General features: G+C 44.1%; 1 protein-coding gene across 6 annotated transcripts in view; it reads right to left on the bottom strand.

Annotated features, from left to right (window-relative positions):
• Positions 1-15,318, bottom strand: part of LOC144822412 (multidrug and toxin extrusion protein 1-like) — an 887,289-nt gene that overhangs the window by 172,885 nt on the left and 699,086 nt on the right. For all 6 annotated transcript variants that reach the window (XM_078679893.1, XM_078679892.1, XM_078679891.1 and 3 more), the window contains one exon: positions 11,761-11,893. In XM_078679893.1, the coding sequence (XP_078536019.1) occupies positions 11,761-11,893 (133 nt within the window). The remainder of the gene's footprint in view (positions 1-11,760; positions 11,894-15,318) is intronic.

Raw genomic sequence — 15,318 nt, 5'->3', positions numbered from 1 at the left:
ATGACTGCCCCTGCAGCGTGGGATTCTTCTTTTGCCTGCCTTCATTCCTTGCCTGCTAACTTGCCTTGGTGGGACAGGAGTCCCGAGGCCATCACCCAGCAGGCGCGCACTTCATCCTAGCGCCACCGGGTCGACGCTGCTCCCAGGGGGACTACAAGCCCCAGAAGCCCCTGCACCATTCCCCCAGCTGCTGCTGTTTGAGAGGGGGAGGTGCCACCATTGCGCTATTTAGCGCTGCCTCTCCCCCTGCAGCGTGGGATTCTTCTTTTGCCTGCCTTCATTCCTTGCCTGCTAACTTGCCTCGGTGGGACAGGAGTCCCGAGGCCATCACCCAGCAGGCGCGCACTTCATCCTAGCGCCACCGGGTCGACGCTGCTCCCAGGGGGGACTACAAGCCCAAGAAGCCCCTGCACCATTCCCCCAGCTGCTGCTGTTTGAGAGGGGGAGGCGCCACCATCACGCTATTTAGCGCTGCCTCTCCCCCTGCAGCGTGGGATTCTTCTTTTGCCTGCCTTCATTCCTTGCCTGCTAACTTGCCTCGGTGGGACAGGAGTCCCGAGGCCATCACCCAGCAGGCGCGCACTTCATCCTAGCGCCACCGGGTCGACGCTGCTCCCAGGGGGGACTACAAGCCCCAGAAGACCCTGCACCATTCCCCCAGCTGCTGCTGTTTGAGAGGGGGAGGCGCCACCATCGCGCTATTTAGCGCTGCCTCTCCCCCCGCAACGCGGGATGCGCGCGGGCGGACGCTGGGCTAAGCCCGGGCACAGGGCGGGCCGTCTGTGGCCGTCAGGGGCCAAAGGAGGCCGGGCCACGGTCCTAACATCTGATTATCCAGATTAAGTAAGACTGTGGCCCTAAACTGTATTGTGGACTTAATAATACTTTTTGCGTATGTATTGCTGCATCGGGTGCTGGTAATTGTTTAATTGTCTTTTGAGTGTCCTTGCGCATATTGCTCTATACGTTGGTTTATTACCTTGGTCTTGGTTTGGCCTGTTTGCTGACAGAGCCGTGTAATTTGTGGAAGTAATGTCAGCAATGATGAAATCTAAGGAGGGTAAAGGGAAAGGGGTAGCAGGCACTCTGGATGCCTTTTTAATGGGAAACATCCTTTACAACTCAACGTTTACCACGCAGTGCCTTTACGGCGCAACTTTTACAACGCAAACCATTACAACGCATTGCGCTGGGGGGCGCTCTAGGATAGGGAATAGGTGTAATGTACTATCCAACACCTTCCCTACTATCCACGGGGACTGGAGTTGGAATAGTAAATTAAACTATTCACTATCCAGCGCCCCAAAGCACAATGCGTTGTAATGGTATGCGTTGTAAAACTTGCGATGTAAAGGTAGGCTTTGTAAAAGTATGCGTTGTAACGTCATACATCCCTTTTTAATACGAGCTGAATCTGCAAATATAAATGAAATTAAGTTAACAGAACGTAGGCTGTCTTTAGATTCGCAATTACTGCAGAGTCCCCTTGCTACTAGTAGTCTAAATCTTAATGAAAGTCAGATGGAAGGAGGGCCACAACCTAACGTGTGCTCCCCACTGCTGTTAGATTCTCCCAATACCCAAGAATCCCAAGAAATCCCAGATTCTCCTACCATTAGAGATGAACCCAATGTACTAACTAGGGCACAGAAATCAAAACAGTTAAGTTGAAAATGCCCGGTATTACAAGGTAAAAAACGGAAGGGACAGATAAATAAAAGATCATGTAAACAGCACATATCTAAACTCTCAGTAAAGACGGACATGCAAGAGATTGAGCCAAGCTCTGAATCTCCCCTGATAGATATAACACCTGCACAGATGGCATTAAATATAAATCAGGGTACGGAGGAAGTCTTTTGGACTAAGCTGGAAGCAATGATGAATGCCCATTTACAACCTTTTGTACTTAAATTGGTTGATATTGAAAATCGGTTAGCACGTATCGAGAGGCATCACCCAAATACCTGTGCACCACAAGCTGAATTAAGATCTAGCTTGCACAGGCCAATGGGGAAAAAGAGAAGTGGGGAGGTTGCTATGTTAGACTCCCCTGCGCAAATTTTGATACAGGTTGGGACCTCCAAGGAGCACATAAGTTGTGTGGGGATTATGGATGGGCCGTCCTAGGACGGGAATCAAGTAATAAACCCCACGAATAAGGATAAACCCTTGGGGGCAGGTTCTTCTCAAAATAAAGGCAGACCGCCAAAAATTATTAAAGCAGAACGTCCCTTAGGTGACTTGTTTATTAGCAGCCCAGACACAATTTTAAACTTGCCACCTCAAACCACGCCTTACATTGTTGTTTTAGCAACTGCGCGCCCACTAAACCCAGGGGAAGGGGAAGACTGGCCGTCTTTGCGGAATAAGTCATTGTATCTTTTAAATGCCAAGACAGGTATAAATTGTAATATATTGTTTTCTGAAATTAAGATGGCACGAAGGGTCAGATGGGTGGGACCAGGTGAGAAATCATTGGTGGGTGATTGCATAGGTTTATCCTTTCGGTCACCAGGGTTGGTGAGAGCTATTAACGGAAGGATGCTTGATCAAATTATGGATAAAACAAAAGTTTTGATTGTACCACTGGGTTTTTTCTATTGCCCTCCTACCTGGTTATCGAACTTAACAGGAGCAGAGTATCAAAATAAAATAATCCAGCCGCCACAGTTTCCACCATGGTATCATGCAAATCGTTTTGACCCCCTGAGTACATTAATAGAGGTTGACTGACCATTAACAGGGACCCCGTTGGGAAAAGATGTCAAAGATATGATGATATCTCCACCATGCAATGGGAACATTAGCAAATCTTTCTTATCGGTTGACCTTTTGAGAGACCTTGGCGACTCTTAGCTGTCTCGCAATAAAGAAAAAATCCAGGCTTCGTCTACAGATTGTGAGGAAAATAATAATACTACTCATACTGGCCAAATATTAGAAAGCCCTCGCACTAATAAACACCCAGATATAGTAAAAAATCAAAATAACAGGTGTACCTTTCATTTAATCTCATGGAATGTGGCAGGCATCTCACGAAGATTATTGGATGAGGCATGGATTGAATATATTAAATCCTTTGATATCATCTGCCTCCAAGAGACTTGGAGTAGAACTGACCCATGCCTTGAAGGATATTACTTGTCTGTTGTTCATGCTGAACCATCATTGGCTGGGAGGGCAAAGGGTGGGCTAATGACTTCACTCTCAGTAAAATATAAGTCAGTAAAAAAGATTAAAAATGACTTCTCGATGGTACCAATTGATTATGATTACTAATCTGCTCTCTGTCCCCTTGTTGTTAATCAATTGGTGCTATAATAGTTTTGACACGCAGAATGCATCAATTATTGATGGCCTGCAGGTTGAAATAGCTAGAGTGACTGAAGGATATTCTCCCTTGTGTATCATGTGGTTGGGGGATTTTAATTGTACCGCATGTCATCAAAGCAGGAGTAAGGCTTGTGGTTTACTTGATATTAATGAACAACCACTGGCACACTTCAAGCATACTATACAGGGCGATGCATTGGATAATATTATTGTGGTAAATGATCTCTGCATGTTAGAAATGCCCTCTAGCATTTCAACCATAGCTATTCCAACCTTTCAAGGGACTGGGGGGCAAATGAGTGTGATTGATTTTGTGTTAGTTTCTAGTAGGCATGTTCCTCTTATTGATGATTTTAGAATAGAAGTAAATCCTGCTAGTGATCACAACCCGCTTGTTTTATTGTTGGACACAGTGGTTGATAGGGAACAGTCTATTGATCAACCTATGAAATATAGTCACAGTCATGGCTTTAGGATAAAATGGGACAGGGTAAATCCTAAAAAGTTGGAAGAAACAATCTTTAAAGCCAATCTTTCACAAGTAACCACCTGCCTAACGAATACCTGTGAGCCCGAATTAATAGTACAGAATTTTGAGGCTCTTTGTGAGAGTGTGGCCGCATATTTGTTTAAACCTGCCGGGAAGGGTAGTACCCAGGAGAACAAATGGTTTGATGCTGAATGCTCCGCGGCACAAACTTTATTGAAAAAGGCCTTACACGGAGTCCCCCGGGACAAGGCAATGGTTAAGAAAGCTAGAAGAAATTATAAAGAGACCATTGAAAAAAGAAAACTGGAATTGAAAAAGCAGGCTTGGGATGACCTTGAGAAAGCCTCTGACCTAAGAGATAGTAGGTTATTCTGGGAGGCTATTAATCGCCCCTTCCTCAGTAAGGAAAATAGGACCATGATTATGCACATAACCGGGGAGGTCTGGGAATCTCATTATTCCAAGATTTTTAACCCTAAGTGAGGATGAAATCCACCTTAATACTGAGACTGCACAAAAACTTAGTGTCTCGCTCTCTCTGGGAGAAGTGGAGGAGGCCCTGACAAGAGGTATTTCACTCAAGGCACCAGGTCCTGATGCTGTACCCTTGGATTTGTTTAAAAACAATCTTGAAGTGTGGGTACCCCTGTTGCTTAATGTATTTAAGGCGGTTATTGTGGGGCGCATTCCGTCATCCTGGAAAGAGGCAGTAGTTGTGCCTATTTTTAAAAAAGGTAATAAAAGTGATCCCTGCTGCTACAGGCCAATTTCCTTAATAGACACGCCTCATGTAAAGTTATTGGGTAGAGCAATATTGACCCGCCTAGAGACATGGGCGAATGCCTCTGAACTTATTGTGGATACACAATATGGTTTTAGAAAAGGTAGGGGGACAACGGAGCAGTGTCTTAATCTGGCTATGATAATGGGTAAGTACATGAAGGCCAGGGGCGTTTCTATGCACCTGGCCTTGCTGGACTTATCCAGTGCCTTCGACACTGTGTGCAGGGGGAAGTTGTGGACAATAATGGAGTCTATGGGGTTTGAGGACTCTGCTCTGTATACTACATGCTGCTACTTCTGTGACCATTCGATACAGCCCTGTGGGCGGAAAAACAGGGCCTATTACATCAACTGAAGGAGTCCGCCAGGGCTGTATTTTGGCCCCATTTTTGTTTTTAATTTACACAAATGGTTTGGAAAAGTTTTTGTTAGAAAAAGGTTTGGACTTCCCTAAAATGAATGGTAAATACATACCTTTATTGTCCTATGCAGACGATACTGTGCTAATGACCTTGACTGCAAATAGCATGCAGATATGCTTGAATGCTTATAATGAATTTATGCAGGGATTGGATCTAAAGGTCAACTTTATAAAATCATTCACAATGGTTTGTGCCCCAAAAAGGACTAAAACGCGTAATTTTGTTGTGGATAATATTCCTATTGAAAAAGTTCCGAACTTCAACTATCTGGGAAATCTTTTTAATAAAACCTTGAGTTAGGACCCACTAATTACCACTCGGGTACAAAAGTCAACTAGATCGATAGAGGCCCTTTTTCGTTTTGCAAGCAAGTTAGGACAAAAACCAATTGTTGAATTAATGACATTATATAAATCTAAATGCTTGCCAGTTGCGGCGTTGGGGCAGGGGTATGGGTATATCATAAAAGTGCACAAATACTAGTCACTGAGAACAAGTTTTTAAAACGTCTTTTATCTGTTCCAAATAGCTCTCCGAACACTTTTTGTCAATCCGAGGTGGAATTAGAGTTTGTGAGTGACAGCATTCATGTGTCACCCCTGCTCTTATGGGGGAAAATATGGTCCTCGGAAGACCTCCTGTTCTCAAAAGAAATCTTAAAAGATTGTGTAAATTTGGACAATGTCATGCAGATTCCATGGCTTTTCCAAAGCAAGGGGGTTGGTGTGAGAGGCTACCCCCTTGCCCATGTGACAATGAAGCTCAACAGTGTACAATTCATTTTGTGCTCTTATGCACACTCTATAAAGCCCCAAGAGACTCTTTTATTAAACCCCTTTTAAGGGAAATTCGTCCTTGTAATTTTATGGAAGGTTTTGAGCACCTAAGATCACTACAAACTGCTGCTATATGCAGCTCTATGCTTAGCCTCATTAGATTGGCTCTTTTAACCAGGAATCGCTACTGTTAGCATGTCTTTTGTTTTCGAACAAGATATATTGTGTTTGCCATCGAAAGCTAATGAAATTAATAGAAATTAAATTTTACTGATGACTTGTGTGATTGTACTTATTTGAAGTTAGTAAGTTTCTTCTTTGCAGTTGCTTTGCACAGTCAAGTGGGTTGGTGTGAAAGGCTAACCGACTGGTATATGCACCTTGATAAAGCACAGTGCACTTTAAATTGGGTCACATGTTTTCATATAGGTAAGGTAAGGTAAGTTTATTATGCATAGTTAATTAAAACCAGTACAAAACATTTCACAGTAAAAAAAAATTAAAATGGAGTAAAAAAAGTCTGATAGTTGTAGTCGTCGTTTTTGTAGAGCATGTAATAAAAGACCCAAAATGATTATCTAACAGTCTTTTCCCAGGGCGAGGGCAGCATGAGTCCTTGCGACCTGATGGCCGTCTGCTAGTTGCCTGTGTGAATAGTCGCCAGTTGTTGGGGTTTTGGCAGTCTTTGCTCTACCTTTGCCAGGAAATTGACGTATCTGCAGTTCAATTTGGTGTATGCAGGGTTCAAGCAGGCGAGTACCGCTTGCCTTTGGGTCCTCGTCCCTATCTGCTTGAACTGTTCCTTTAAGAGATGTTGGCGGGCTAGTCGAAGCTCTTCGCAGAGACAAGTCCTGTGCAGTATGTCTCCTTTTCCTTGGTTACACAGTGGACAGGCTTCTTGGCTGTTACTCCTGAGCCATGGTGGAAGATGCTCTCTGCTAGGCAGGACCCCTAGTCTGTGTTTCAAGAACTTTAGTTTTGTGGTTTTTGAATAGCCCTGGCTGAAGTATACTTGTGGCGTCAGGGATTTGTACGTGTTTAATGTCATCCATGCATGATTCCTTTTTGCAAAGGTGGCCTTGTCCTCTAGTAAAGATAGGGATTTGACGTTTTTCCAGACTAATTTTTTGAATGGATTATGCCCCAGTTGCATGTCCCAGAGTTCAATTGCTTTGACGGCCCCCAATGCTGCCTTCAGGTAGGATCGTGCCTGGGATGCTTCCCTGTTTTGTATGTCTTGCCACAACAGCGAGTTAAGTGAGTCAATCGTGGCATATAGAGATTCATAAAATATTCCTTGATGGATATCAGACCTTGTCTACATAAGGAAGTCTAGAGTGACAGTGATGGAGATTATCTTCAATGGTTTCTTAATGTAATTTTTATGACTTTTTAAGATGAGTAGAATGTTAAATGATGTTGTGTCTTTGATATATCATGTTCGGTGCCTTTTAAGTGGGTTGGTGTGAGAGGCTAACTGACTTGTATATGTACTTTGATAAAGCACAGTGCACTTTAAATCAGCTTACATGTTTTTAATAGAGATTTTTTTTTTTTAAATAATTCTTGATGGATATCCGATTGCGATTATATAAGGAAGCCTAAGGTGACAGTGACGGAGATTATCATTTACTGTTTTTAATGTAATTCGTAGGAATTTTTAGATGAGTGGAATGTTAAATGATGTTGTGCTTTTTGATATACCATATTCTGTGCCTTTTTCTTTGATCATGTTGGATATGAAATACCATTTGTGGATTTTTTGTTGTTAAACTGTATACTTTTATGATTCTTCTGAATCGAATGAAGTTATTTATGATGATGATGACTGTCTATTCTACATTATGCGGATGATTTGGTGCTGTTAAGTTGCACAAGTATGGCACTACTGAAGCTTATGAGTGCCTTCTTTGATTTTACAAAGCCAAATATGCTGGAGGTGAATCAAGAAAAGACTAAAATTATAATTTTTCAGAGAAGGATGAATAAACCAGGCTTATGGCAAGTGGGAGGGGTGAGCATTGAGAGAGTGTCAGAGAACATGTGTCATGGAGTCTGGCTAGACAAAAGGGGTTCTTTTTCAAAAGCACTAGGGATTCATCAAAAAAAGACACTCGCCCTCCATGCCACCCTCCAAACCTTGGGAAAGAAACTGTGGGGCCTGCAAGTAATGCAAGCAAAGGTTTTACCTATTCTTCTTTATGGAAGTAATGTTATGCTTGGAAATTATGCCGGATTGTTAGATGCTATGATGATAAAAATGTATAAGCACGCTCTCCACATTCCAAGTTCAGCTTCTCCTGCACAGATTTTGCTTGAGTTTGGCCTGCTCCGGCAGACCATATCGAGGCAATTATCAAGCAGTGTCACATCATTAGATCAGCAGCGTTGGGTACGATTGACAGTATAATATAGCCTTATAGCCCGCCGTAGAGGGCTATACCGGCTATTAAAGTCCCTCTCCAAGGGAGAGGGACTTTAATAGCCGGTATAGCCCAGATACGAAGGGCTATAAGGCTATTAGAACATTCTCCCACTAGAGGGCAGAATGTTCTAACAAAAAAGAACAAAGCCTTATGGGAGCGTGAGAGGATTGGAATCCCCTCAGGCTCACTGAAGCCTTTGTTCACAGTTGGAGCTCCAGGCTTATACCATCCAATTATGAGCCCAGAGCACTCCATTGTTTTCAATGGAGCTCCCAACATTCCAATGTTCTAATATAGCATTATAGCCCGCCGTAGAGGGCTATACTGGCTATTAAAGGCCATCTCCAGCGTGGCGAGGGCCTTTAACAAGGAAGAGGGACTTTAATAGCCGGTATGGCCCAGCTACAAAGGGGTATAAGGCTATTAGAACATTCTGCCACTAGAGGGCAGAATGTTCTAACAAAAAATAAAACAAAGCGTTATGGAAGTGTGAGGGGATTGGAATCACCTCAGGCTCGCTGAAGCCTTTGTTCACAGTCAGAACTGTGAACAAAGAAACATTGGAATGTTGGAGCTCCGGGCTTATACCAGCCATTATAAGCCCAGAGCACTCCATTGTTTTCAATGGAGCTCCCAACATTCCAATGTTCTAATATGGAACAATTAAGATCTACCAGTGGCAAACTTTCTCATGCCAGATATAAGGATTTATGTTTAACTGACTTACATACCGGTGAGATATGGGCGATGGGGGGTAGGCCAACATGAGTTTAAAAAAGTGGTTAACATAAATGCCAGGGCTTTCAGTAGACAAGACAACTGAGAAACTCTATCACAGAGATCCAACGTTTAGATGGAACTATCAACATATGAAACAAGCTCATCTATCTGCAAATGTCCATAGGTACACCAAAAAGAGATTCCTGACATTCGATTTTTGGGGTTTTGTCAACACTGGACCATCTATTGAAGTGGCAAACTTGGCCACCTGAGGAGAAATGCAGATTCTGCAGTGAAATGTGAGAATCCTTTTACATATTTTATGTTTGCATCCTGCATTGTTAGAGCCTCGCAGACGTTTGTTATGCCAAACATTTAACCTCCTGAATGGAAGGTCTTGCAGACAGGCACTTATAGCAGCCCTGAATCTCCTAAACACTGTTTTGAATATCAAATTCATGTCAGCATTTTCACATATGGTTAAACAACAGGAAAATGGAAAAATGAAGTCAATTTAATCTTTGATTCTGATTTTACTGTTTAGGAAGAAGAGATTTTAATTGTCATTGAGATTGCTACCCATCTTGCTTTTAGAATTTTTGAATATGCTTGTTTCTAACCCCAGTCACCCAGGCAGATAACCATTTTGTAAACAACAGTGCAACTTGGCCATGGTTCAATCAGCTGTTGACAAAATAAAAGCAGTGTTTAAATCTGCTCTTTTAAAAAAAAAAAAATCGTACACACACGTTTCTTGCTTGGGGCCGGTGCTGCTGAACAGTGTCATTCACCTGCTTGTTTGTTTGTTGCTCTGATGAGTCATGAGTAACACACTGCCAGCGACGTCCAAAGTCAACAGCATTTGCCTTGCTGACAATCTCACAGCCCTGAGGCGTGTGAGGTCATCAGCTCGGCAAAGACATACCCTCGAGGACCAGACTCCACCCCCTGATGCCATGGGGGTAAAGTAAGCCCCAGATGCTTCAGGCTGAAGCCCTCTAGCGCCAGTGTCTTCACGTCAATCATGGTGTGGAGAGCATGGTCCCATCACCCTTTCCCAACTCCTCACAGAGTGGGGTGTGTCCCACCCTGTAACGAGCTGGGAAAGGGTGGGATAGAGGATGCAGACGCGTAGCTGAGAAATCGAGTCTGCGCAGTTTGTCATCAATACTTTTGAGAACACACAGCGCAGATTCGAGGTGTCTCTTCCTGCGCTGCAGGACCGTGGGTGCCATTTGAGCACCAGCGTGCGTAGTTTCACTGGAGGCCGGGAGATGAGGAGCAGACAAAGTGGTGCGCACAAGAGGTGCATGTGTCTGTTGAAGCTTCCCTCCAGTCACAACAGTGCCCCATAGTCCCCACACCAGTGAGTTGATCACCACTAAGCGTGGTAAGTAAAGGAAAAGAAAATTAGGGGTCCATTAGAATGTCGGGCGGATCGTCATTGCCCGCATGGCGGTGGCGATCCGCCCGACATTCTGTCCCGCCCGCATGCAAATTCCCCCGCCATATTACTATGGCGGGGGGGACTTCAAGGACGAAAAGACAGTTCGCTGGATTTCCGCCCGGTCGATGAGTCGACCGGGCGGAAAAGGTTTGAATCTGTCCTGAGATTTCCCATGTTTCTTATGTAATTCAGCTTCATCTCTTGATTACTATGTATTCATGCAGGGCACAAGTCCTAAATAAAGAAGTGGGGGGACGCACACAGACAGGAAGTGACGTCACGACCGGAAGTGACGTCACGAAAGGCAAAAACCTAGAAGTGGGGGGACGCTCACAGACAGGAAGTGACGTCACGACCGGAAGTGACGTCGCGAAAGGCAAAAACCTGTTAAAATAGGTATGTGTTTAATAGTTGGTGTAGCGCTTTTGCGCAGGGGGGACGGCGTCCATCCATTGGTTGCAACGGCGAACCTGGTAGGTGAAGGGGCGTGGTGACCGGCGTGGTGTCCTGCAGCAGTCCAAGAAACTTCCGATTTCAGCCATCCACCTGCGCACTCCTATTTTGTAAGGGTGGACGCGGTTTTGATTGTAAATGGTGGACGGCTTTTTGATTGAGCAGGGTGGACGGCGTCCACCCTGGAAAACCCTCGAAAATAAGTGGGGGGATGCCGTCCACCCGCGTGGTACCCCGACTCGTGCCCTGTATTCATGTAACATTCACTATGACATCTCTCATTCCCTTCACTTGAACGAATTGTGGGAATGTTCCAATCCTCTTCCCACTCTAGAAAACGATGTACACCTGCCATTGTCAGGAGTACATTTCGGATCTTTTCCTGGAAGGCGTCAGAGAGGATTTTCTGAATATCAAAGTTTGTGGGTGTGCACAAGATCATAGGACAGCCCAGCACTGCAACATATATCGTTTGCTCCATGAGTAGATTTACTCACATGAACAATTGTTGTGACTTAATCATTTTATGGGTGCAAATACCCAACTGAAATCAACAAGCATTAGCAAAGCAAACAATAGGTATGGCATTGACTGCTAGTCTTTTGGCAATTCTTGTTTTGTTTTGTCATGCTTTTTGCAAAACTTATAGTTTACAATACTACCGGGCCATTGGATATGTTACAACTTGGAGTTTTGTGTTAAGGTTTGAGCTTGGCAGCCTCAGCATCCTTAGTGCTGCTGGCTGAGACACCAGGCCTAGCGCAACAACACTCTTAAGGAATGAACACAGTTATAAGCAATTTAAACCATATGTCTAGTTTTCGTCTAATCTGCAGGTTGCCTTGCTGCAATACGAAAATAAGTCAGCAGATTTTATTCAAATGTGATCTCTCCAAAGAAATCTTACCTACTATGCCCAGCTTTGCAGAGAACATGAGAGCAGCTCCTACTGGTAGCCCGATGAGATAATATCCCACCGCAAACACCACAGCACCCATGAGTTGTTTTCCAGACCCTCTTAGCACTCCGTTGGCTGCACACTGTAGTAAACATGCAACACAATCAGTAAGTCACGTTTCTAATAACTGCAATGATGTATTTATAGATTCCAGCTCTGCTCCTGTACAATGAATGAATAAGAATAGGAGGGAGTCTGCAGAGTCCGACTAGGACCCAATGGGTAGTGGCATAGCAGGCACTGTGTAAAACTGAAGAGGACATTAACATAAGCAGTTTAAGATGGAAACACATTGTAATTCAGAAGACAATAATTTGGAATATTATTGAAAGAAATTATGTAAGAAATTCACGAGCCATATAATATGGGCATATTATGAGGGCAGCACTCTGATTAATGAATGTAAAAAATTATACGGGCACATCATGAAGGCTCCGCTGTAGGCAGGATAAACAATGGGGCCACCTAGAAGAGAAGATAGCGATAGCTCAGAAGTTCCTTCCTGGGTTGGCTTTATGCCCCTAGAAGAATGTAGGTACTGCAGAGGAGGAGATGAGAAATCACTGCTTAGTCATCCTCTGTACAAAGTGGTACTTCCTAGGGACCCTTCAGGAGGGGTACGATTTGGAAAGAAAACCTCAATTAGGAAAAATGCTCTTAACTGCCCCTCCACTTCTTCTTCCTTTTTCCCTCAAAGACAATACTTTTGCCACCATTCTTTATGTTCCTCATTAGGTATGTTAATGTATGTTTAGTGTAGCGACTCCCAAATATGTTGCTACAAAAACACAGTGGCAAGAATATTGACAATAAAAGTGTGTGTATTTGCACAGGGGGCTCCACTTCTCCACTTTGCAAACTCCTCAAAGGTGAATAGGACCCTTCACAGATTGTCATAAGGCATTCCTCTAGTGCCGCTCCCCAGACGTGCTTCTGAGAATGGTAGTGACTAGAAAGAATATGGAAATGTGTGACCATGCGGAGGCATAACTCTCCACTCATATGTTTCTATTTTTGTTGGCAAGAATAAGGTCCAATGTGAGGTTTGGATCCACCTAAACTTTTGTGAGCTTTATAAAAAACTGCTGGAATAAGAGAAACTTTGGAAAAAATGTTGATTAGTTATTTCTTTAAAGGTCTGGTTTGTTTCTTTAATTTAAATGTGTCATGTTGAAGGGTTCATGGTGGAGCACGCAAGATGTCAGATCTCTAGTGTTGTGGGTATGCCCACGCAACTCGGTGTAGACAACCTACAGGGTGCAAAACACCCTGCAGAATTAGCAAGGAGATAAGGTTATGATTGTGGTACCATACTTGCAGAAGGCAGGTATCGGCTGCTGTTATGGCGAAAGAAGATGGAAGCTGCATAGGAAGGCCAAGATGGTGCCTCCCTGACACAGCCTAAGGGGAGGGGACCCTAAAATAACTAATTCAGTTTCATGAACAGAACAAAGAAGGCCTAGAGGCACCACTAGTGGCACAGGATGAGAACCTGGCCCTGCCTCTGGGCAAGAGTGCTGGTGAATAAAGGACATTACAGGCCTGTAGCATTATTGTGGCGATGTTGTGCTGGAACTTAAAGTTTGTCGGATGCAATTATTTTTTAGGGAAATGTGAAGGAGAATCGCTCCAGGGGACATAACATAAGGTTCTGAGGAATCCAACGCAAACATGACAAGACGGATTTACCCCAATATGTCTTCAACTTATTTAATGCCCTTTTCGAAAGGACCGAAAGAGATCCAATTTAATTGGACATGGTGCATAAGGTAGATCTGCAGGCATGGGCTGGAGATCTCCTCCCAGATGTGTGAGTGTGGACACATGTTTTCATAGAAAAGGAGGCCAGCATGTCTCAGATGTGGCAGGGAGGTCCGATCTACTATAATGTGAATCAAATGCAGCATTTTCAAAATCTTTATTCACTTACAAAAGGAAAAGCCTTCAAACCTCTTAGAGGATTTCTTTCAGCCAAAAGCGTCAAATATCGTGAGGGGGGTATCCCTTCAGATTGATCTTCCAGTGCAAAGACCAGCAGCATCACTTCACATCCTTTAAGGAAGCCCAGACCACCGAGTGTTTGTACACTGAACAGTGACTCCCAGAAACTGAGAAACATCAACCAAGAGAGAAAGATGGCAAAGGCCAGACTGGGAACCCAAAGCAGCCTTGCCAATTTGGTAGGACCAGCACAACTCCTCCCCCTCTACCCCCGGTTGAGGCAGAATGGTAGAGGGTGCAAGTCTGAAGCACTTCTACTTTAGTTACTGCCATCCGATATGCTGGAAATCGGCCCCCAATAACGAAAAACCATACCTCACTACTGCCAAACCAGTCCCCACCCTTCAAGCATAATTAGAAAATGCCTGATGCTCACTACACCTAGTCCAGCCCTGCGAAGGCAGAGAAACTAGCGGTGTGACAAGATAAATTGCCCCCAGAAGAAACTGTAGCTAGCAAAGAGAAAGTGATAAAGCACCTATGCAGGGTCATTCAGTACTCCAAAGAGGCCATCCCGACTAACTGAGAGAGATAACACAGATAGAGAGACATATTGCAAAGTTGCCCCGCAGGGTTCATAATAACTTTATGGACAAGCTGGTGGGCTGAGGTCTGCTGGGATCCAGACGAGAGGTGTTTTGATTGGAGTCAACAGGACCATTTCCCCTAAACTTCATTTGGCCTGCTGCAGGTTGATTCAGCAGATCATGAAGACATTTGGAGATTAGATAATTGAGTTGTAGGGCTTAGGATATTTTACCATTGATTAACAGGCCACTAATTGAGTTGGCATTTGACTGTTTTCTGATTATACATATTTAGGATTTTGGGGAGTAGAGATGAAAACATGAGCTAGATGACCCACATCCAATTGTCTCCGATAGAGGCACTAGCGATAGTCCCGGCTAAAAGAGAACACACTCATCTTTACATGACACCTGAAATTCCAAATGAGGGCTACTACATACAGGGCCAGATTTATCATACTTTGACGCACTGCAACACATTGGAATGCAGCAAGACATCTTGCTGTGCTGCGTCAAATGGAGAGGGCAGGAATGTGCCATATTTACCATAATATGGCACAGTTGTGCTCTCTCCTTGCGCTGGTGCACTATGTGATGCCTAGCGCCATCGCAGGAACCCTTGCCCCATGCTACAAAAGGTGCCTGTTTTCCAGGTAGGATTGTTTTTGAGCAGGGAAGGACACCTTCCTGCACAGGACAATGGCTTTTTCCTCTTTCTAAGTATGCTGCAAACTTAGGCAGAGGAAACAATGAGGATAAATATTTATCCTCATTGCACCTCCCCTGGGAAGGAGAAGCATTATGACGCCTTTCACAGGTTTACCAGTCTTGGTAAATCTAGGAATGGTGCACTATCCAAGGGTGGATGTAAGGGAACACCCAACGTTCCACAAATGGAACGCCTTCCCAGGGCAGAGTAAGGCAAGGCAGCGACTTCTACATCCTTGCTTTACGCCAGATTTACCAAGCAATGCAGGTC

This window comes from Lissotriton helveticus, chromosome 3_1, assembly GCF_964261635.1.
Source record: "Lissotriton helveticus chromosome 3_1, aLisHel1.1, whole genome shotgun sequence".
Taxonomy (NCBI): Eukaryota; Metazoa; Chordata; class Amphibia; order Caudata; family Salamandridae; genus Lissotriton; species Lissotriton helveticus.
This window is presented reverse-complemented; position numbering and strand designations above follow the sequence as displayed.